Source organism: Marmota flaviventris, chromosome 10 (assembly GCF_047511675.1).
Source record: "Marmota flaviventris isolate mMarFla1 chromosome 10, mMarFla1.hap1, whole genome shotgun sequence".
In the NCBI taxonomy this organism is placed as follows: domain Eukaryota; kingdom Metazoa; phylum Chordata; class Mammalia; order Rodentia; family Sciuridae; genus Marmota; species Marmota flaviventris.
In genome coordinates this window covers 105,536,428-105,558,525 of record NC_092507.1, presented here as the reverse complement: position 1 = coordinate 105,558,525, position 22,098 = coordinate 105,536,428, and the positions used below count along the sequence as shown (strand labels likewise).

Sequence of the window (22,098 nt, the reverse complement as noted above, 5' to 3'; positions counted from 1 at the left end):
TTTAAAGGTATCAGTTTTTGGAAGAAGCTTTTCAAAATCAGAAAGGTGCAATTGAAAACCTATTGGCTAAGCTTCTTGAGAAGAAGAATTATGTTCATTTTGCAGCTACTCAGGTGCAGAATAGGTAAGTGTATTGCCTTAAAACCATAATTTTATATTAAGAATTATTAAAGAGGAGTAAATCCACTTAAAAATGTTTATTTACTTATTAAACATATACAGAAAACCTAATTTAAAAAAATGATGTGATTTGAGTTTGGGTTTATAGTATTTGTTAAGCAAAATTTAATTGACTAGAAAATTTTTATACTCTTAGCATATGTGTTTGACTATTTTATAATTAAAAAGATTAGCCTGTATAAGTTTTAAACTTGGAAAAATAATTTAATATGTAGAGAATTGAATTATAGAATTTAAAGTAAAGATTGTGTGGGAGGTACAGTATAGAGGAGCAAGAACAAGTATAGTGAACAAATTTATTCTCCCGTCTCTAAAACAAGCATTAAAAACAGTATTTATCTTATTAGTAGCATTATAACATGAATATATAATATAGTTTTTCGCATATTGTAAGCACCCAGATTTTAGCTGCTGCTGTTATTTTTATCAAAAGAAGAAGTTATACTTATTTTGGTACATTTCTTAAAAAAACTATATAAATTAATTTATAGGGGAAAATAGGAATAAGTTCCATGGGCAAATAGGTTAACAAAGTTAGGACTCTTACACTAGAAAGACAAACACTTGGAGCTGGCATAATTAAAACATGAAAATTCTTAAAAGTATGAATAGGGTCACAATATAATTATTGCATAAGCTCACAAATATTGGAACTTTCTCCTGACTATTAAAATTTATTAATTTGTTATGATTAAAATGGCACATAACAAGCTGGGCATGATGGCACATACCTGTAATCCCAGAGACCAAAGACTAAAGCTGGAGGTTCACAAGTTCAAAGCCAGTTTGAGCAATTTAGGAAGGCCCTAGGTAACTTAGTGAGACCCTATATCAAAGAAAAGCGGTGGCAAGGCTGTGGAGGTGGGGTTGGGGATGTGGCCCAATGGTTAAGTGCTCCTGGATTCAATACCTGGTACCGCAAAACAAAACAAAATACAACACACACACACAACAGATGCTCAAAAATACCAAATAGTTGAATGAATGAAAATAGTGCTTTAAACATGGTAGAACTTTTCATCCTAAGTAATAACAAAAGAAAATGAAAGGCTCCTATAGATAATAAATGTAAATGCACATACTGTCCATTGATGGTTTTCTCTTTTTCGGGGGTGGAGAGGCTTATTGTTGAATGATGCTTGATTTTTTTTTTTTTTCTTTTTTTAAGAAATGTCAGGATGTTTTAGATTAAATTGCTGATATGTTGTGGTTTATGTTGGAAAAGATAAATGTGTCTTCTCGGAAGTTATTGATAGATGACCCTTTCAGAGGAAGATAGTTGATTCATATGGCAATCCCAAATTTTTAAATGTATGCTTTGTATGTATTTTTTACATATGTTCCTGGATTTGTATTCAGAAATAGAACAAAATGTTTATCTTTTATATTATATAGCTTTAGGTAAGTTAATGATTTCATCAGAAAGCTTTAAAAAAACTCTTACAATTCTAATAATCTCCCTCTCCTCTCCTTTTTTGTTTTTGAGGAGTTTCAAAAAGCTAATGTATCTAGTAGTCACATCCTGAACAACGTTTGAAAAATAAAAGCAGTTCTTTTCACAGAAAAGAGAAATGTACTTTCCTTTTTGTTTGTTTTATTTGCCTCATGCATATTAAGGAAGCATTCCACACAAAGCTACATCCACCCCCCATATCTCTCTCTCTCTCTCTCTCTCTCTCACACACACACACACACACACACACAGGTGAAAACCGGGGTAGGCACAGGCTCACAACTGAGCTACATCTCCAGCACTTTTTAATTTTATTTTGAGACAGGGTCTTACTAAGTTCAGCATACTGCCTCAGCCTCCCAATAAACTGGGGTTACAGGTATACACTACCATATCCAACCTGTTATTTGTTTATTTATTTTTGCTGTATAGAAACATTGTTTATTCAAATGGCAGGAAGCATGGCAGCAGCAGGTGAGTACGGATAGCCAGGCAGGAGCTGACAGGTTAACACTGCTTCCTTTATGTCCCCCAAAATCCTGCTTTTAGATGGCCTGTTATTTTTATGTGTACATATTTTCTTCCTTCTTGCTTAAGTCCAATAAGACTCAGGCTAACTCTTCTGCTTTCACCATGCTTAATGATTTTCATCTTTGGCTCAGTCATTTTATGTGTAGGACTTACATTTCTTATCCCTAGTAATTAGTTCCTTTATTTTTAAAAAATGTATTCCACTCACTTTAATAAGGACAGAATTCAATAAAATTTACAAGTAAGTGCCCAAACAAGCTGTGATATACAGGCAACGGAGGAAAAAAAAAACTATGAAACTATTGCTTAGAGTATATTAAAATTACTCAGATATGAATTTAGCCAAATGAAAGGCAGTTTGTACCGAAATAGAATATATAAAAAGTAAAGACTGCCTATTATGGTTTTATGTTGGCATTTTATTTGTTTATATTGATGGGATTGCTTTTGTCCCATTTTGTAAGTTATCAAAACTTCCACAACCATTGTGGGTGCTCATACCTATTTCTAAAACCAGTGGCTATTTTTAAAATTGGATCTAGGGACTGGAGATATTTGGGGTGTTGCTCAGTGGTAGAACACACGCTTAAATTGTGAGAAGCCTTGGGTTCAATCCCCAGCCGCACCTGTCCCCCCCGCGGCCAAAAAAAAGAAAAACAAGATTGAATATGTTTTAATGTTCTTTTTATTGTATACACTAAGAAACTGTTATGAGAGGAAGTTATTGAAGGAGGGAGAATATCAGAACCCACATTTGAAGTGTTTTAAGTTTTAAGTGAAAACAAACAAATGCTTTCAAGTTTGATGCCTGCCCTATCAAAGGGTGATAATAGGTTCCCATCTTTGCACATTGTTCAAGGAAAGTATTAATATTAAATAGTACTAATGGGCCAAATTTGACACTAGCCAGCAGTCCTTGGTGTATTCGATGTTTGTATATCGCATTCATGTCCTAGTGATTAAAGGAGATTTTTCTCCAGCTTGATTTAAATTTCCTAAATATTAAATTCATTCTTTGTCTCTATACATAGCTTGTTTGGACCAAATTTAAGTGGTAGATCTGCTGAAACATAAGTTGTACACTTTGACAAAGTTTTGACTTTAATTTCTTGATTAAGTGCCCAGTTGAATTTCTGTAACAGTTGATGACTCAAAGACATAGGATAAGTTGATAACCTAATGATGCATTTCTCTTATTCAGGATAAAAGAAGTAAATGAGACTAACAAACGAGTAGAACAGGAAATTAAAGTGGCCATTTTCACCCTTATCAATGAAATTAATAAGAAAGGAAAATCTCTCTTACAGCAGCTAGAGGTATGGTTCAAAGCCAAAATAAAACAAAAACTGCTTCTCTTGCTCTTCAGCTGTTTTTAATGTTTATTGAAAACTCTTTTAAATGGTTGGGGATATGGAAGTAAAGTAAAATTTAAAAATTTTTTTTTAAATTTTCTATTGGGAAAGAGACCTTTTTTCTAGTTAATTACTTGCGGCCCAATTTGATAACATTAGTTTTAGCTGTATACATAGAGTTAGTGATAATCCTCCCTGGGAATGAAAAAAAAAAATTATTGAAATGTGATGTAAGTGAAGACAAAGCAGGCCTGTCACATTTTTTTCTTTCCCCCTAACAAGGGGCCTCAGTTTAATTTTTTTCATTTAAATGCATGTTGGGCTTCTGCTTGAGCCATTTGTGTATTTCACCTTATTTTAAAATATTTCCATAGTTTTGCCAAACATGCTGCTTATGTTGAAATTTATAAATTTTCAATATTGATATTTTTATGGCGTTAGGTTTTTGTGTTACATATTTTAGATGATTATGTAGATGTTAATTTCTAGAGGTGTATCTAGTTATTTTTGTTAAATTCAAATTAATTTTAAATCAGTGACTTTATTGCCTACAGGTCTCAACATTTCAAATGTGAATTTTCTGAGAAATTGAATTTCTCAGAAAAGAAACTTCTCACCTTGAAATTTCCTGTTTGAAATTTTGTGCTCTTAATTAAGTAGGCTCAAATAATATGGGGTTATGTTCTTTACACCATTGAATATTAATTTAAGCTATGTATTGATTAATTAACTTTCATTTATCTCAGATTGCCCTTAAATTTTTTTCCATTCAATTTCTGCTTAGAACTCTTAAGAAATTAGAAACATTAGTTACATGTAAATAAAAGAAATTATGTGAACAAAATATTATCTCTGAATTTCTGTCTTTTAAATACATCTTTCCATTGAAACAGAATTGTGAAATTAAAAGTATTCTTGCCCATATCATTGAAGTTGGGGGTCTCTTTCCTGTTGGACATCTGGTTAGTTGCTTTCAGCCCTAACAGATGGTTCTTACCTTCCTGCAGAGGACTGTGTGAATGGAGAGCATTTAGCAGTAACTATTTTTGATACAGGTTAATGTATTATAGATAAATTTTAGCTATACATCCAAGAAGACATTTTAAAAACCATTTCAAGGGCTTCAGAATTAAAAGATGCCTCTTAAGGATAAAGTGTATGTATGTAAATACCTAATAATGAATATGCCATATACTCCTAACATGATAATAATTTTAAAATTTCTAGTGTAATATGTTCCTACACTTTGTAAAAGAGAGGTTTTCCTAAGCTTTATAAAAGTAATGATTTCTAGTGAGGTTGTAAATTCAATTTGTCAATTGGATACTTTTATTCATTGATTTTCATTATAAAATGAGACACTTATTTCCTTAGTCAAAAATATTATGCAATAAATTAAGTTTAATAATTTTGGTGGGAGAAAAGATTAAGAAATAAGTAGGTAGGTTGTTTGAAAGGCTGAATGTCAGAATATATCAGATATTACCCATTCCTTCAAGGGGTTTCAGTTTCTGTTAAGTAGTTTATTTTTCCTTTGCAGGGATTTCTGAAATTGGTTTTTCTAGTTTGGTCAGTCTTCACTTCTTTGTTCTTTTTGTTTTGTTTTGTTTTTAAAGAGAGAGAGAGAGAGAGAGAGAGAGAGAATATTTTTTAATATTTATTTTTTAGTTTTCGGCGGACACAACGTCTTTGTTTGTATGTGGTGCTGAGGATCAAACCCGGGCCGCTCGCATGCCAGGCGAGCGCGCTACCACTTGAGCCACATCTCTAGCCCCTCTTTGTTCTTTTTGAATTTGTCATGTCAAAAGTGTTCTTGAGTTGGTGTTGTGGCTCAGTGGTAGAGCGCTTGCCTAACAAGTGTGAGGCACTGGGTTAGATCTCAGCATCACAGAAAAGTAAATAAATAAAATAAAGATATTGTGTCCATCTACAACTAAAAAACGTATATTAAAATTTAAAAAACACTTTTTAAAAAGTTTTCCTAATTCTACCCTTAGAGCTCTGGAATTTATCTTTTTGTTTTAGACTAAGTTAATATAAAATTTTAACTAATTTAATTTGAGCTGAAGAAATTTTAACTTCACCCTCATGCCACACCAGTAAAAATATTTTTGGTAGTTTAGAAAGTCAATTCTATGGCTGGGATTGTGGCTTAGTGGTAGAGTGCTCGCCTAGTACGGGTGGGACCCGGGTTTGATTCTCAGCACCACATAAAAATAAAGGCATTGTGTTGTATCCATCTACAAAAAAGATTCATTAAAAAAAAAAAAAAAAGAAAGTTTCTAAAGTATTTCTAAAGGTCAGCTTATAATTTCATATTGTATATTGGATTAACCTAACAGGAAGACACTATTTTAATAGAGATTTTATATCCTGTAAGAAAAAAAAAAACAACATCAACTAACATTAATTTCTATTTATAGTTTGTTTTAGCTTAGTAAACTCAAGTTATAGTCCCACTTTTGTTACTGATCTTTCCTCTTATGGATCATAGGCTCATTAAATAAGCATGAGCTTATCCAGTTATCTTATTTTTAAAGTAAACATAGGTATTGTGTACATATGATTTTTATTCTTCAGTAAAGCTCTTGTTTTGTTTCAGAATGTTACAAAAGAAAGACAGATGAAGCTACTACAGCAGCAGAATGACATCACAGGCCTCTCCAGGCAGGTGAAGCATGTTATGAACTTTACTAACTGGGCAATTGCTAGTGGCAGCAGCACAGCACTACTGTACAGCAAGCGATTGGTAAGACATAAAATATCTTTATTTCTCTTTAATCAACTTCATTAAGGTATTATTTACAATTGGAGAACTAACTACAGCTGTTTAAAAGTATCAGCTTGAATTTTGGCAAGTGTAACTCCCCCACATCAAGATATAAAAAGTTTTCATTGTATCCTTGTCCCTTCTACCCCTGACCCTAGGCAACCACTAATCTGATTGCTGTCCTTTTCTAGAATTTGATATAAATGAAATCAGACTGTATTTATTCTTTTTAGATACCTAGTACCTTAATATAGTTTATTGTCAGAGATGGCAGAAGAAGTATATACATTTTATTTGAGAGCTAATTTAAATATTGACACTGTCTCATCTGAGATTTGACATAATTGGGCTGTGTGATGACCTTTTTCTGTGTTTCTGTCTTGTATGTATAAGACTAATATGAATTTTTTCCCTCTAAGATTACTTTTCAATTGCGTCATATTTTGAAAGCAAGATGTGATCCTGTTCCTGCTGCTAATGGAGCAATACGTTTCCATTGTGATCCTACCTTCTGGGCAAAGAATGTAGTCAATTTAGGTGAGAAATCGTTTTATGAGTATAACTTTGAAATACCAAATTGAGAGAAGAAAACATGTCAAGCAAGTTTTAGATGAAGTTTTTAACCTTAAAATGTGAAAGACTTGGAATATATTTATTCATTGGAAACTCTACTTATGGTTTGTGTTGCTATTTCATTACATCTTAATACTTAAGAGTTTGTCAATATGGGGGGTTTTTGTTTATTTTGTTTTGATGATAAGGATTAAATGCTGGTCCTTGAGTTCTACCACTGAACTACACCCCAGTCCCTGTAGTGGTGTTTTTTAATGTGTACCACTTCTAGTGTTTCATTTTACATCTTTTAAAGTTAATATTGATTGTTTTATGTAGAAATCTTAGCAAATGATTATTCATTCTCTGGAAGAATTTTGTAGATACTTAGTAATTAAATAATGCCAAATAATGCACTATAGAAGGACCTTCAAAAAGCTTCTATATCCAATAGTCATGTCCTGAGGAATGTCTGAAAGACAAAAGCAGCTCTTTTCACACAGATGAAAAATGGACTTTGCTTTTGTTACTCCACACTGTGGACCTAAAGACCATGGGTGAAAAATTACAGAGAAAGAGAAAAACAGCTCTAATTTAAAAATGGTGGTGGGTGGAAGAAGGTTACAGGTGTGGCAGGTAGCAATTCTACCCAGAGAATTTCTCAGAGACTAGGAGTTTGAGGTCAACTTGGGCAGCATAGTGAGACCCTGTCTTAAATAAAAAGTTGCCCATCAGTTAGAAATGTCTAACCGAACGAATAAATACACTTTCAGAATAGACAAGTTCTTAACATTGGGAATGGTTAAGAGTTTTCATGGGTTTCTGTTTAAAAATAGTAATCTTTGGGTTAAAAAAATTATATATATTCAAATTTGTCTATAATTGTTTTTTTTGTTGTTTTTTTTTTAATATTTATTTATTTTTTTAGTTTTCGGCATACACATCTTTGTTTGTATGTGGTGCTGAGGATCGAACCCGGGCCACACGCATGCCAAGCGAGCGCGCTACCGCTTGAGTCACATCCCCAGCCCTATAATTGTTTTTTAAAATAGTAATCTTTGGGTTAAAAATTATACACAAATTTGTCTATAATTTTTGTTAAAAACAAGCAAAATCAGAATCTGTGTGGCAGGTTTTTATGTGGCCTGACAACTTCTGCTCTAAATCACACGTAGCTAAAATTTGCCTTCTAACTCTAGAAAGTAATAGCTCTGGGAAAAGCCGGGAAAATGGTCACTTCTAAGGTTATAAATGGTTCAAACTGTGCAATATTTCCATAGAACACAGTTTTGTAGCAATATAGTACTTTGTCCTTCATATATCAGCAATTCAAAAACTTAAGGAATTTAGTATCTTTTTAAAAAAAACTATTTTTAATTGTAGATGGACACAATACTTTATTTTATTTGTTTATATTTATGTGGTGTCAGGGATGTCTCATGCATGCTAGGCAAGCACTCTACCACTGAGCCACAACCCCGGCCCTGGAATTAGTATCTTTTGAGTCTTATCATGAAGAGATATTTAAGCTTGGCACAGTGATGTACTCTTGTAATCCCAGCAACTCAGGAGGCTGAGGCAGAAGGATTGCAAGTTCAAGACCAACCTCAGCAATTTAGTGAGATTCAACATAAAACAGGTTGAGGATGTGGCTCAGTGGTTACGATACCATGGTTCAATCTCCAGTATCATTGAGAGAGAGATATAAATATGAATTAGACAGTCTATATGGGCATGTCTCTCAGCTCTTTAATTTTCTATACAACCTGTATAAACAAAGAATAAGAGCAGATTATATATTCTGATTACTTAAAAGTTGTTTGGGAGGAGGGTTTCACAATGTTAGGTTTCTGATCATCTTCTTTCCCATCCACCTCCTCTCCTCCCCGCTCCTCCAGCTCCCATCCCTGCTATACCGCATACTAGAAGCTTTGCAGTGCTGAGAGTTGTCAGAAAAGGAAGAGAATATAGTGAATAATCTGCGAAGTAGTTGATTTGGTTGATTATATGCAAATTCTTTTTATTTTTTTAAATCCTCAGGTAATCTAGTAATAGAGAGTAAACCAGCTCCTGGTTATACTCCTAATGTTGTAGTTGGGCAAGTTCCTCCAGGGACAAACCACATTAGTAAAACCCCTGGACAGATTAATTTAGCACAGCTTCGACTCCAGCACATGCAACAACAAGTATATGCTCAGAAACATCAGCAGTTGCAACAGATGAGGATGCAGCAACCACCAGCTCCTGTACCAACAACAACAACAACAACACAACAGCATCCTAGACAAGCAGCTCCTCAGATGTTACAACAACAGGTGAGTATTGTATCACTACATTATTGATACACATAATGAACAAATCAAGACTATTCTTTATATTATATAAATGAGTCATACATTCAAAGTTACTAGCAGGAATAGAGTTCAAAGGTCAGATTATTTGCTCTGGTTGTGATAGGACTGCAGGGGAAGTGTGAAGAAGAAAAACTATAGATAAATAACTTACCATGGGAAACAAAATGAACTTCTTATTACTCCAAAAGTGCTGAGGCTCTTGTCTTCCACACAGGATCTTTTTTGTTTTTCACATGGTTGTGGGACAAAGAACCACATTGTCTAAGCTCTGATATGTTCCTTACGCATTTTTTTTTTTTTTTCCAAATCATTCCCATCTCTTTGTCTTTCTTGCTCTCTCTGCCCCTCACACTCAAAACTGTTACTTCTGGGTGAGATAAGTTAGTGTGCTTTAATTACACACACACACACACACACGAGATAAGGAAAAGAGAAATTTTGGAGTGATACACACACTTTTGATTATTAATACTTCTCTGAGAACAATGACTTTGATATTTTGCTTTATACCCTTCTATCCTGACTGAATTATTTTTTAGCATAACATTTTGTAATGTAAAGATGTTTATAAAAAAGTATTATATAAATTGCAATTTCTACTTTTTATAGCCTCCAAGATTAATCAGTGTGCAAACCATGCAAAGAGGCAACATGAACTGTGGAGCTTTTCAAGCCCATCAAATGAGACTGGCTCAGAATGCTGCCAGAATACCAGGGATACCCAGGCACAGCGGCCCTCAATATTCCATGATGCAGCCACATCTCCAAAGACAAGTATGCCTAGAGTTACATTTGTAAGAATCATACAATTTTAAAACTAAAAAGACATATTTTTTTTTCCTAATTATTTGGTGGGAACAGTTCTTTGATATGTTTGGAAATGTGATTAATTCTCTATGTCCTCTTGTCCCAGAAAAGTACACATACACATGAAATTTTGTCTTCAATTTTAAGAATTGCTTTGACCTTTTAATCCCATCACGTACAATTTGGGTTAAGGATCCCTGATATAGTCCAACCTATTTACTAACAAAGTGAAAAATAATCTCAGGAACTTTTGATGTACATATAATCACAAGAGAATAATGATAAAGTCAATCCTAGAATTTCAATTTTCTGATATTGTTCCTTTGCTCTTTTAATGTGACTTTTTAATCCGAATATTAACCAGGACTTTGAAAAGTAATACAGATAGCTATATGTAAGTTTTTCTTTTCTGAAGTATTATTTTTGTTTAGAGTGTAGAGTATATGTTTAACCTTAAAAATAAGGGTAGGATGGGGATCTAGCTCAGTTGTGAAGCATGCACAAGCCTTAGGAACAATCCACAGTAATCCCCCAAATGTATTTAGAGACAAATGTATGATCTTTACCTGAATAGTATATCATATTTGTATAGGAGATATGATTATAAAATGAGAAAAGTTTTACATAGGATTTTAAAGTAATTGCTTTTCCTGCAAAAAAGACTAATAAATGTCAAAAAATACATTAAGGCAGGCACGGTGGTGCACAAAATGATAAAGTTCATATTTTAATTTGTAGTGTTTCTCAAAACATGTTTCAAAAGCCATCAGAATCACTGGTCAGCTTGACGTAGAATGTGGGGGCCTTGTTAAATTCTGAGCCACTGAATCAGAATTTCCAGTAGGAGAGTACTTAGAAAACTTTTACCAAGTCTCTCGGATCAGCTTGCATGCTAAAAGCTGAGAAAACTCTATTCTAAAGCTGAGATCCTTCAGCTTTTTGGTCCAAGTACTTCCAGAACGACTTTTGAAAAATATATCCTCTCTCACATTTGGCAGGTTTCATTTCAATTTTTCATTGTAAGCTTATGAATAGTTGCAAAAGACATACTTCCTCGCATAATAATTTTGGCATTATAAAACGAAACCTTGACATCATTCTTTTGTTTGTTTGTTTGTTTTGTTTTGTGAGAGGCAGGGTCTTGCTAAATTGCTGGGGCTAGCCTCAAATTTATAATCCTTCCAACTTAGTCTTCCTGTAATCACAATCGTTACAGGTATGTACCACCAAACCTGGCTTATCATTCTTTAAATGACTATTGGAATCTCAAATACCATGGCAAGTTCTTTTGAAAGTTAAAGTTTTACATACTTTTGTCCTTGAACTCGAATTTTACTGCAGAATTTTATCTTACTCTGATTTTTTTTTTAATTTGTTTTTGTTTTGGTACTGGGATTTGAACTCAGGGGCACTTGTCCCCTGAGCCACATCCCTAGCCCTGTTTTATATTATATTTAGTGACAGGGTCTCACTGAGTTGCTTAGTGCCTTATTTTCACTGAGGCTGTCTTTGAACTCGATCCTCCTGCCTCAGCCTTCAGAGCCGCTGGTATTACAGATGTGTGTCACAGTGCCTTAATGTATTTAGGCTTAATGTATTTCTTGATAGACATTTATTAGTCTTTGTAATTTTTTGCAGGAAAAGCAATTACTACATGATGCTTTGTTAAATTTTAAGTGACAGTAAGGCTGACATTAAATTTCAAATTTTTTCCTGTGGATACAAATTATCATTAAATTACTTTTACATAATTGTCGAAACAGATTTTTTTGTTGTTGTTGTTCCTGGGATTGAACCCAGGGATACTTAATTAATAAGCCACATTGCTAGCCCCCTTTTGTATTTTATTTAATGAGACATTGCTGAGATGATAAGGGCCTTGCTGTGTTGCTAAGGCTGGCTTTGCACTTTCAGTTTTCCTGCCTTAGCCTCCTGAGCTGCTGGGATTACAAGCATTTGCTATCATGCCCCGCATATTTTTTAATCTGGTATAAGAATATTAGAAAGTAGTGGGTTCATATGACTATGGCTGTGGCTGTGGCTCAACGGTAGCACACTTACCAGGTACGTGTGAGGCACTGGGTTCAATTCTCAGCACCGCATATAAATAAATAAAATAAACGTCTATGAACAATAAAGAAAAAAAAAGAAAATAGTGGGTTCAGGGCTGGGGTTGTGGCTCAATGGTAGAGTGCTTGCCTAGCATGTGTGAGGCACTGGGTTCTCAACACCACATGTAAATAAATAAAGGTCCTTCATAACTAATAAAATTTTTAAAAAGAGAAGAAATGAAAAGAAAATATTGGGTTCAATTTCTAGGACTACAAAAAGAGAGACAAAAAATTCCTTTGGTTATAACCATCTCTGTGAGATAGATGGAGTCTTTTTACCCCTTTCTTTTTATATATATATATATGTTTGTATGCTATAGCATGTTGTTAGAATAAGAATCCAACACTGAATTTTTTTTTTTTTTTTTGAGGGGGTGGGGAGTACTGGGAATTGAACCCAAAAGCACTCTACCACTGAGTTCCATCCCCAACCCTTTAATTTTTCTCATTTTGAGATAACCTAAGTTACCAAGACTTGCTTTGAACTTGAATCCACCGGGAGGATTGCACCAGGATTACTCCTGTGCTCCACCACCCAGCTCAACATTAGTTTTTCTTTTTTTAGTCAACAAAATTAACTTTGATTTTTATTAATAGTTTTGGTTTATGTTTTCATGAGTTGCTCTGGAAGCTTGTTCTAAAAAATATGTATTTAGGAATTAAAAGTATTTTATTACAGAAATGTTCTTTGGTTCTTCAAATTTTCTAGATTATAAATCAGAACCAGTGATCTAACTAGGTGTGGTGGTACATGCCTGTAATCCCAACAGCTCAGGAAGCTGAGGCAGGAGGATCAGAGTTTAAAGCCAGCCTCAGCAATTTAGCATCGCCCTGAGCAACTCAGTGAGACCCTGTCTCTAAATAAAATATAAAAGGGTTGAGGATTTTACTCACTGGTTGAGTGCCCCTGGGTTTAATCTCTGATACCCTCCCACTCCTCCACCCCCACACCCAATCCAATCCTGAAAAAGAACAGTGATCTACCAGAACTGTTTGAAAATTGTTTTAATCAGTGATAGGTTCATTAGGTCTTCAGTTTTGTTGTTCATCAAATATTATAAAGATTTGTTAAGTTTCAGAGTTCGTCACTTATTACCCACCCAACACTATTATTAATTAAGTGGAAGAAGGGCAAGAGCCAAAGAAGTGGTGAAAAGACAGTAGAGTGTAGCACATTTTTTTTTTTTAAATAATATTTTTTAGTTGTAAATGGACCTGTATTTTATTTATTTCTATGTGGTGCTGAGAATCAAACTCATTGCCTCATACATGTTCTGCTACTGAGCCACAACCCCAGCCCTACACATTCTTACACAAAAAGTTCTTTTTTTTTTCTTTGTAAAGATTAGTAAATAAGATGATTGAGGATCTAGATATTAATTTTCTTAAAACTATTTTAGATCCCATGTACCCCTTAGCTCCTGGAAAGCACTGAATTTAAATATTATGAAAAGCTAGGTGATCCCCATTTCAAAGAGTACAGAAGCAACAGAATCAGACTAGCCAACTTTCTCAGAACATTTTCCTTGAATTTTAGGGCTGATCCTACAGAATCATTGAATGTTAGTGTTTGTAGTTTTTAAATATTTCAGATGATTATATCTGTATAGTAACTTTTCCCCAAACATCTTTATGTACATGACTTTCAATCATCCTCGTAACAGATGTCACAATAAAACAGGTGAGGTATCATTTATCCTTATTTCTAAATTGCTGTGATTGTGTGACTTGGCTCAGATCGTATACTGTTAGAGCCAAGAGTCAATGTCATATTTAGTTTCTATAAATTAATTGTCCTTTCTGCCATGTCAAGCTGCATTACATAATTATTTTTATTAGAAAAGAGTCTAAAGGATCAAGGAAGTATATGGAGAGAATGGTGACTTTCTTGGCCTGGTAAGTGACAACTTGGGGGCTTCCAGATCGCCGCCTTAAGTATATTCTTGTCCGTCCTGTAATAGGAGCATATCACCAGGCTGACAGGTAGAAAAAGTATTGGCAAGTCCTTTTCTATAGATACTACACAGAAATGAATAGAAAATGAATCGGCTAAGTTTGAACTCTTCTGCGTAAGTGTGAGAGGGGCCATGTTGTTGCTCAGCCACGGGCCCCAAACACATCAGAATCTTTTCTAAACAAAGAATCGCCATGAAGGTACAGTTCAGATACCCTGGCAGATCAAATAATAATGTCTTTTTTCTTAACAGCACTCAAACCCAGGGCATGCTGGACCCTTTCCTGTCGTATCGGTACACAACACCACAATCAACCCAACAAGCCCTACTACAGCAACTATGGCCAATGCAAACCGAGGTCCCACCAGCCCATCTGTTACAGCAATAGAGCTTATCCCCTCAGTTACCAATCCAGAAAACCTTCCATCGTTGCCAGATATTCCACCCATACAGGTTTGTATTTGAGTTGAATGAGTCATTTGAAGCCTCATATTGATCTTATACTGATTCAAGAGTTGAGTATTTATTCCAGAGTGGTTCTTTTTTGTTGTTGTTCTTTTGTTTTTTAATTTTTTCAAATTCCAACAATTTGAAATTCCCAGAAGGAATAGATAGTTGAATTTTGAAAAGTTCTTTTGCTAGAGCTGGCATTCCTCAGTAGTTTTAAGTTAGAGGAATTTGAATATTCTCTGTTATGAGACTATTTAATAAAATAACAGATTAATATCAGCCTTGCTAATAGGCTACTTCTTCCTGTTTTTCTGCCTGCCAACAAGCAGACTTTGTATCAGATGTTGTACTCCTACTGTGAGTTTGTAGCCAGCGAGGTAAACCAGGATGAAAATATGGTCAAATCTTTTGTCATTCTTTTTTTTCTTATGTTTATTTTTTAGTTGTAATTGGACACAATACCTTTATTTTATTGATTTATATGCGGTGCTAAGGATGGAGCCCAGGGCCCGGCATGCGCTAGGAAAGCGCTCTACCGCTGAGCCACAACCCCAGCCCCTGTTGTTCTTCTTTTAGATTGATAAGGAAGGATAGTTAACTCCTCTTGCAGTCTTGTTGGGCTAAGAATGGAAGTTATAGATATCAGGCACTATGAGGCATACAGTAAAAAGAAAATAATGGTGAGGAATAATTGCTAGATTATGAAGGGCCTCTAAAGTTTCTTGTCCCTTTCAACTCTGGCATATCTCTGAAGACAGATATCTCCATTGCCTTCTGGGATTTCTAATTAATTTGAATTAAAAATATTTTTTATTTTTCAAAGGCATAGATGGGTTTATTAAGCCAAATAAATACATGTTCAAGGGAGCATGGGGGAATCTCCAGAGAGAGATGTCTTTGGTGTACAGCAAGGACTGTGCATTCAAGGGAGAATACAGGCTATCTCCAGAGAGAGAGAGAGAGACAGCCAAAACATTTTCTTTTTAAATGTAAGTATAACCTTTAAGGATTATACTGAATTAATGTCCTGCATTATATTACTTAGTTGGTGTCAGAGGTCACCATGGTAGCAAGGAGCAGTGCAACTGCTGAAACAGCAGGGCCCTTAACACTCTTCCTGTGGCTGTCATTTAATATTTTTGTGTACTTATCAGTATATGTAGGAGTCTTAAATGATGTTCTTTCTATTTCAGAATTGTTTGAAAACCACTGACTTGTGAATTTTCTTAGTTCTTTTTCTTCTCTGATACTAATAGAGCTTTTTTGGCTAAGGGAATGACAGTGGAGGAGGCCTGGGCCATGTAGAATGGAAAATTGGAAAAATATAAATATAAATTAAAAAGTCACACTTCTAAGTTAAAAGCAAAGTGCTTTCACAGGTATTATATTAGTTTAATACTTGAAATCACCTAATTTGATATGTAATATCCCTATTTTATGATGTGAGTAAGACAGGTTAATGATTTTCCCAGAGTCACACAGTAAATGGAAAGGTTGAAATTTAAAGCCCCGTCTCTCTCCACTATCCACAGCAATAACAAGGAGACAGTTTGGAATTGTAGGCCTGGAAAAGTGTATGGAGAGTCTTTGGGCAACCAGAGGCATGCATATTGTTAAGTGAGTAATTCACATTTTACTAAGGACTTATTATATGATTAAGTCCTTGGGTATTGAGGACAAGAAGATAAATAAGACTTGGTTTCAGTTGATAAGAAAGTTAACAAAGGGAGAAGGCTGATTATAAGTGTCACATTTAACCTCATTTCCTAGGGTTCAGTCTTCCTACAGAAACCGGATGGAGTAAGTGTAGATGCTCTACATCTTTGAAAAACTGAGCAACCTAACCTGTATTAGACCTAACCCTGTTCTACTCAGAAGAACTTTAAGATCAAGACAAGAAACTTCCTATCTTTAATTTTTTAGAGTGGGGTAGGAGGAGCAGATTCCATGCCTTTTCATATAAACCTTTCTCTTCCCTTTAATTGCAGTTGTGTTCTGTTTTATTAGGGTGTTTTTAATTGAGTTATGTTTCATATACCATGAAATTCACTCAAAACATATAATTCAGTGTTTTTTAGTATGTTATATGATTGTTTAACCATCACCCGTATTTCAGAATATTTTTATGGTTCCCTAAGAACTGTCACTCTGTATTTTCTTCTCTTCGAGCCCCTAGAAACCACTAATCTGCCTTCCATTTGTATATACTTGCTTTTTCAGGGCATTTCATGTGAATGGGATTATACACTGTGTGGCCTTTTGTGGCTGGCTGGTTTTTCTTCGTGAAAGAGTATGTTCCAATTCTATGTTGTTGCAGGTGTCAGTACATAATTCCTTTTTATGATTAAATGATATTCCATTGTATAGATATGCTATATTTTGTCAGCTAGTGGACATTTGGGTTTCTACTCTTAGACTAATAGGAAAATGTTGCTGTAAATTTTTCTCTCTTTAAGTTTTTATATATATAGTTTATCAGCTTTCTAAGGTAAACATCTAGGAGTGTAATTGTGGGGTCATACTGTGAGCATCTTTAACTAATTGAGGAACTGTCAAGCTGTTTTTCCACAATGGTTGCATCATTTTACATTCTCATCCACAGTGTGTGAAGGTTTCAGTTTCTCTGTATACTCACCAATACTTGTTATAGTCACCTGTTCTTTGTTTTGTTTTGAGGGGCACTGGGGTTTGAACCCAGGAGCACTCAACCACTGAGCTGCTTAGCTTAGCACCTTGCTTTTACTGAGGCTGGTTTTGAACTTTTGATCCTCCTGCCTCAGCCTCCCAAGTCACTGAGATTGAAGACATGTGCCACCCTGTCGGGCAAAAACAAGCAGTTAGATGTGGTTACAACAAAAGCACCAACAAAGTAGTTAATATAAATTAAAAATAGAGAAGAAATCTCTGTCTCTTGAAGTCACCTACTTTCCCCATTAACCTTCTATAGTTTGGTATAGTAAAAAGAAACTCGTGGGAGGCTACATAGAGAGCAGATGAGGTAGCATTAATTATGCAAAGCAAATAAAATACATACAAAAGCCAAATTTTGGGGAGGGTAGGGGGGATAGTAGAGGATAGGAAAGGCAGCAGAACACAACAGACACTAGTTTGGCAATATGTAAATCAATGGATGTGTAACTGATGTGATTCTGCAATCTGTATATGGGGTAAAAATGGGAGTTCATAACCCACTTGAATCAAAGTGTGAAATATGATATATCAAGAAATATGTAATGTTTTGAACAACCAACAATAAAAAATTAAAAAAAAAGCCAAACTTTGAATATTTGCTGATTTATCTTAGTACTGATCATTAGAGCTATTCTTGTAGAGTAGAACGTAATTTATTTTTTTTCCCTGAAATTAGAACTATTTATTTTTTATGTTGTGCTGAGGATTGAACCCAGTGCCTCACACATGGTAGGCGAGCACTCTCTACCTCTGAGCTACAACTCTAGCCCTGAAAACTATTATTTGATGTACTCAATTTTTAAAAGACCTCTAGACCTTATAAAAGTAACATTGTAGTTTAAAAAAAAAAAAAAAAAGTATCTCAGGAAAAATGAATGTCTCCCCAATTTTTTTTCTCCCAACCAAGTGCACTTTTACTAATTGGTGTACAATCTTTCAGATATTTTTCCAAAAATATATACAAATAAAAAGTAACAGAAAATGAGATTGTACTATACATACTTGCCTGGTATGTAGTATAAATATTGTCTTGAAAGTTTTATGTTTTTGTACTTTTTTCATATTAGTTCATACAATTTTCTTGATTTGTTAGGGGGATGGGGATATATATATATATATATACACACATTTTTTATTAAGCCCTCTGTTGGTGAACCTTTGGTTTGTTTCTCGTATCTCACTATCAGAAGTTAAGCAGCATTTGTGAAAAAATGCTAACATGATTAGTCATTAGGTCATTAGGTAAATGAAAGTTAAACCCAGTAAGTGATAATATGACACACCTATTAAGATGACTACAGTTTTAGAAGACTCATAACAAATATTGGGGAGAAAGTGGACAAACTAGAGGCCTCATACATCATTGGTGGAAATGTGAAATGGAATAACCACTTAGAAAAATAGCTCCTTTGTTTCCTAGAAGTTAAACATACATGTTCCACACTGATCCAACCATTCTACTTATGTATTTGCTGAAGAGAAAAGGAAATATATGCCATGTAAAGATTTACACAGAAATTCATAGCAGCTTTATTTTGCAATAAGACCCTTGGTATCAATCCAAATGTCCCCCTTCAGATAAGTGAATAAATATTTTTCTAGTTAGACTTTTAATTATGCATACAATGAAATATTAATAATAAAAAGAAATGAACTTGATACAAACAACAGGTTGCATAAACATCAGAGAGCTGATTGCAGTAGTACATGCCTATAATCTCAGTAACTCAAGAATCGGGAGGATCACAAATTTGAGGCCAGCCTCAGCAACTTAATCTCAAAACAAAAGACTGGGGATGTAGATCAGTGGTAAAGTGCCCCTGGGTTCATCCCCAATGTGAGAGAGAGAGAGAAATGAGAAAAAAACAAAGTACATTCTGTACAATTCCATTTACATAAAACCCTAGGGGGACTGGGCACAGTTGTGCATGCCTATAATCACAGCTGAGGCAGGAGGATGGCAAGTTCAAAGCCAGCCTCAGCACAAGTGAGGCGCTAAGCAACTCAGTGAGACTCTGTCTCTAAATGAAAATATAAAATTGGGCTGGGGATGTGGCTCAGTGGTCAAGTGAGTGCCCCTGAGTTCAATCCCCAGTACCAAGAAAAACAAACAACAAAAGCAAAAAACCTCTAGGGTTTTTTTTTTTTAATATTTATTTTTCAGTTTTTGGCAGACACAACATCATTGTTTGTATGTGGTGCTGAGGTTCGAACCCGGGCCGCACGCATGCCAGGCGAGCGCGCTACCGCTTGAGCCACATCCCCAGCCCGTTCTCTAGGGGTTTTTATAAGCTAACTAACTTAAACTGACAAAAAGCAGATCAGTGATTGCAGACAGGTTGAGAGAGGGCAGGAGAGTGATGATATAATGATTTTTTTCACTGTTCTTCAGTTTGGTTTTCCAGTTTCTTTGAATACGTTTATTTTATTGTATATTGTTTATGCTTTAGTGCTATTTATAAAAAGTTGCATTTCGGCACAGTAAGCATGTAATTGAAAACACTTACATACAAATACTTCTGTAAGATAGTTTGGTACAAGTATAATTTCTGGGTCAAAAGTGATTACACATTTAAATTTTGCTATTGACATTTTCAAAAACATTGTGCCAGCATTTTGAAAGTACCTATTTCTGCCCTGTTTTCCCAACACAGGGTTAAATTAAGCATTCTTCTTGTCCATCTTTTCTGATAGGCAAAATGACATTGTTGGTTTGATTTTCATCTCTTTACTGTGGTTTGGCTGTCTTAATGTTAATGTTCATGAGTTATTTTTATTCTGCGAATTATCTTTTGTCTTTTGTCATATCTTGGCTCATTTTTCTATTGAATTCTTTTTCCTTTTTGTATCATAGAAGTTATTTATGTAACACTTATATGTTCTATGCAATTCAAGGATGCTAAAAATAAAAACATTGGTTTAATAAATGAGCTGATTTTTTAAAATTAAGACTTTAACTTTAGTGACTCATATCTAATGAAAACTAGAGGTGAATGAATACTTTTGGTGGCATTTCCTTGTTGGGCACTATAATGTTATCAGGCCATTTTATATACAGCTTTGTTCACCTTTTCTAACCTTCACTCTTGTGGCCTTAGGATTGTATGTCCAGTCAGAGACTCACATTGTAAGTGGAAAATATAAATGAAGTGGAAGTAGAGGCAGATAATATGGGATTTTCGTGTCTTCTCATTTGTTTTTAGGTGCTATATAGCCCTACATCTATCTGTGACCTACCTTTAACATCCTCCCTCTTCACAAACCTTCAGTTAATTTGAGGTGCAGCTAGGGATAGTTATGAGCTTACAAGTGATTCCTTAGCCAATAGTCATGGCCTCAGGATAAATTGACACAACTATTATTATCCTTTAATTGTCCTTCCATCTAATCCACAGCCTCCTCTCGCCTTTAGTCTTTCATGTCTCTGTCATGAGACCTTTTATGGACTTTGAGAAAATTGTCCTATTTACTTAGGAGGATCTTCTGTGCCTGTGGTGTATTGTAAATTGCTATCAGTCCCAACTGTACTTTGGTTTATATGTATAGTTTCCTCCAGAGCCTGTACTTGGATGTTATCATTTCCCTTTTTTGTTGTAGTTGAGAAAAACCAATGCCCTTTGGAAAAAAAAAAAGAGCAAGAAGTAAATGCATGTGTTCGCTTTTCTCTTGAATCAGAAATAGAGTTGTATAAGAAATAATCCGGAGACTGGAAATGTAGTTAAGTAGTAGAGCATTTGCCCTGCACGGGGGCAAGGGGCTGGAAAATTTGACCTACTCGGAGAGGAGATAGAAAAGCCGGCAAGTATAGATACAAACAGACCTATAAGTAAGAAGAGTAGCAAGAACAATTTTACCGTATCTTGTATGAAATGGTACAAATTTAAGGTAGTGTTCATGCTTTACTAATACCTTTTTACTCTTGCTTATATATTTTCTCATTCAGTCATCACAGTTCAGCACTGTAGATGGGATATTTTAAAGATCGCAAACCTTGTATTTATTTTGGGAACCTGACCAATTCACAGTGCTGGGTCCTCTGTTCTTATTCTACTGTCTCTTAAGTACAAACAGTTTCAGATGTCCTGTGGACTCTGTTTCATGTGTATAATAAGAGGCCTTGTATACCAGGCTTTCTGTGGACTATAATAACTTTTTATTGCTTTTTTGGGGTTTTGACATGATTGCATTTCTACTTGGGTGAATGATTATGGCAAGGCTATGGACATTGAAATAGAGAGAAGAAAACTAGGGACAAGAATACTGATAAGTACAGTCCTGTAGCAATTTTGAGAAAACATTAAAGTGTCCGAACTTTTTTCATAATAGAACATACAGGATTTAATGGATCATTAGGTTTTTGTCTTGAGTGATTAATATAAATTATAGTCTCAACTCACGTAAATTTTGTACTACGTGAATTCTCAGAGAAGCATAAAGAAGCAACAATTAAGTTGAGCTTGATATTAGAAAATCTATTAGTTTATTAGTAGACTGAATATAAGTAGTGACAGTAATGAAATTGATTACTTCTCTGCTCTGCTTTAATCAAAGCAAATTTATCTTTATCTTCTTTCCCTTTAGTTGGAAGATGCTGGCTCAAGTAGTTTAGATAATCTACTAAGTAGATACATCTCAGGCAGTCACCTACCCCCACAGCCTACAAGCACCATGAATCCTTCCCCAGGACCCTCTGCCCTGTCTCCAGGATCATCAGGTAAAGCAAACAGGGATATTGCCTCATTTTCTTTAACATCTTAAAAAAGGTCTCTTAGTATCTGTATCAGAAAGTTTTTTTTTTTTTTAAGAAAAGCAGAAACAAGAGAGGTGGATGCAGAAGACACACACACACACACACACAAAGAGATTGAATGATTGACCTTAAGGAATTAACT

The 22,098-nt window shown here is 34.8% G+C and overlaps 1 protein-coding gene across 3 annotated transcripts in view; it reads left to right on the top strand.

The window, feature by feature from the left end:
• The window catches only part of Trim33 (tripartite motif containing 33), a 123,156-nt gene that overhangs the window by 81,518 nt on the left and 19,540 nt on the right, over positions 1–22,098 (top strand). For 2 of the 3 annotated variants that reach the window (XM_027940273.2, XM_027940272.2), the window contains exons 5-12: positions 8–124; positions 3,366–3,480; positions 6,119–6,265; positions 6,706–6,823; positions 8,879–9,153; positions 9,802–9,966; positions 14,318–14,518; positions 21,788–21,920. In XM_027940273.2, the coding sequence (XP_027796074.1) occupies positions 8–124; positions 3,366–3,480; positions 6,119–6,265; positions 6,706–6,823; positions 8,879–9,153; positions 9,802–9,966; positions 14,318–14,518; positions 21,788–21,920 (1,271 nt within the window). The remainder of the gene's footprint in view (positions 1–7; positions 125–3,365; positions 3,481–6,118; positions 6,266–6,705; positions 6,824–8,878; positions 9,154–9,801; positions 9,967–14,317; positions 14,519–21,787; positions 21,921–22,098) is intronic. The other variant, XM_071618219.1, reaches the window with a different exon arrangement.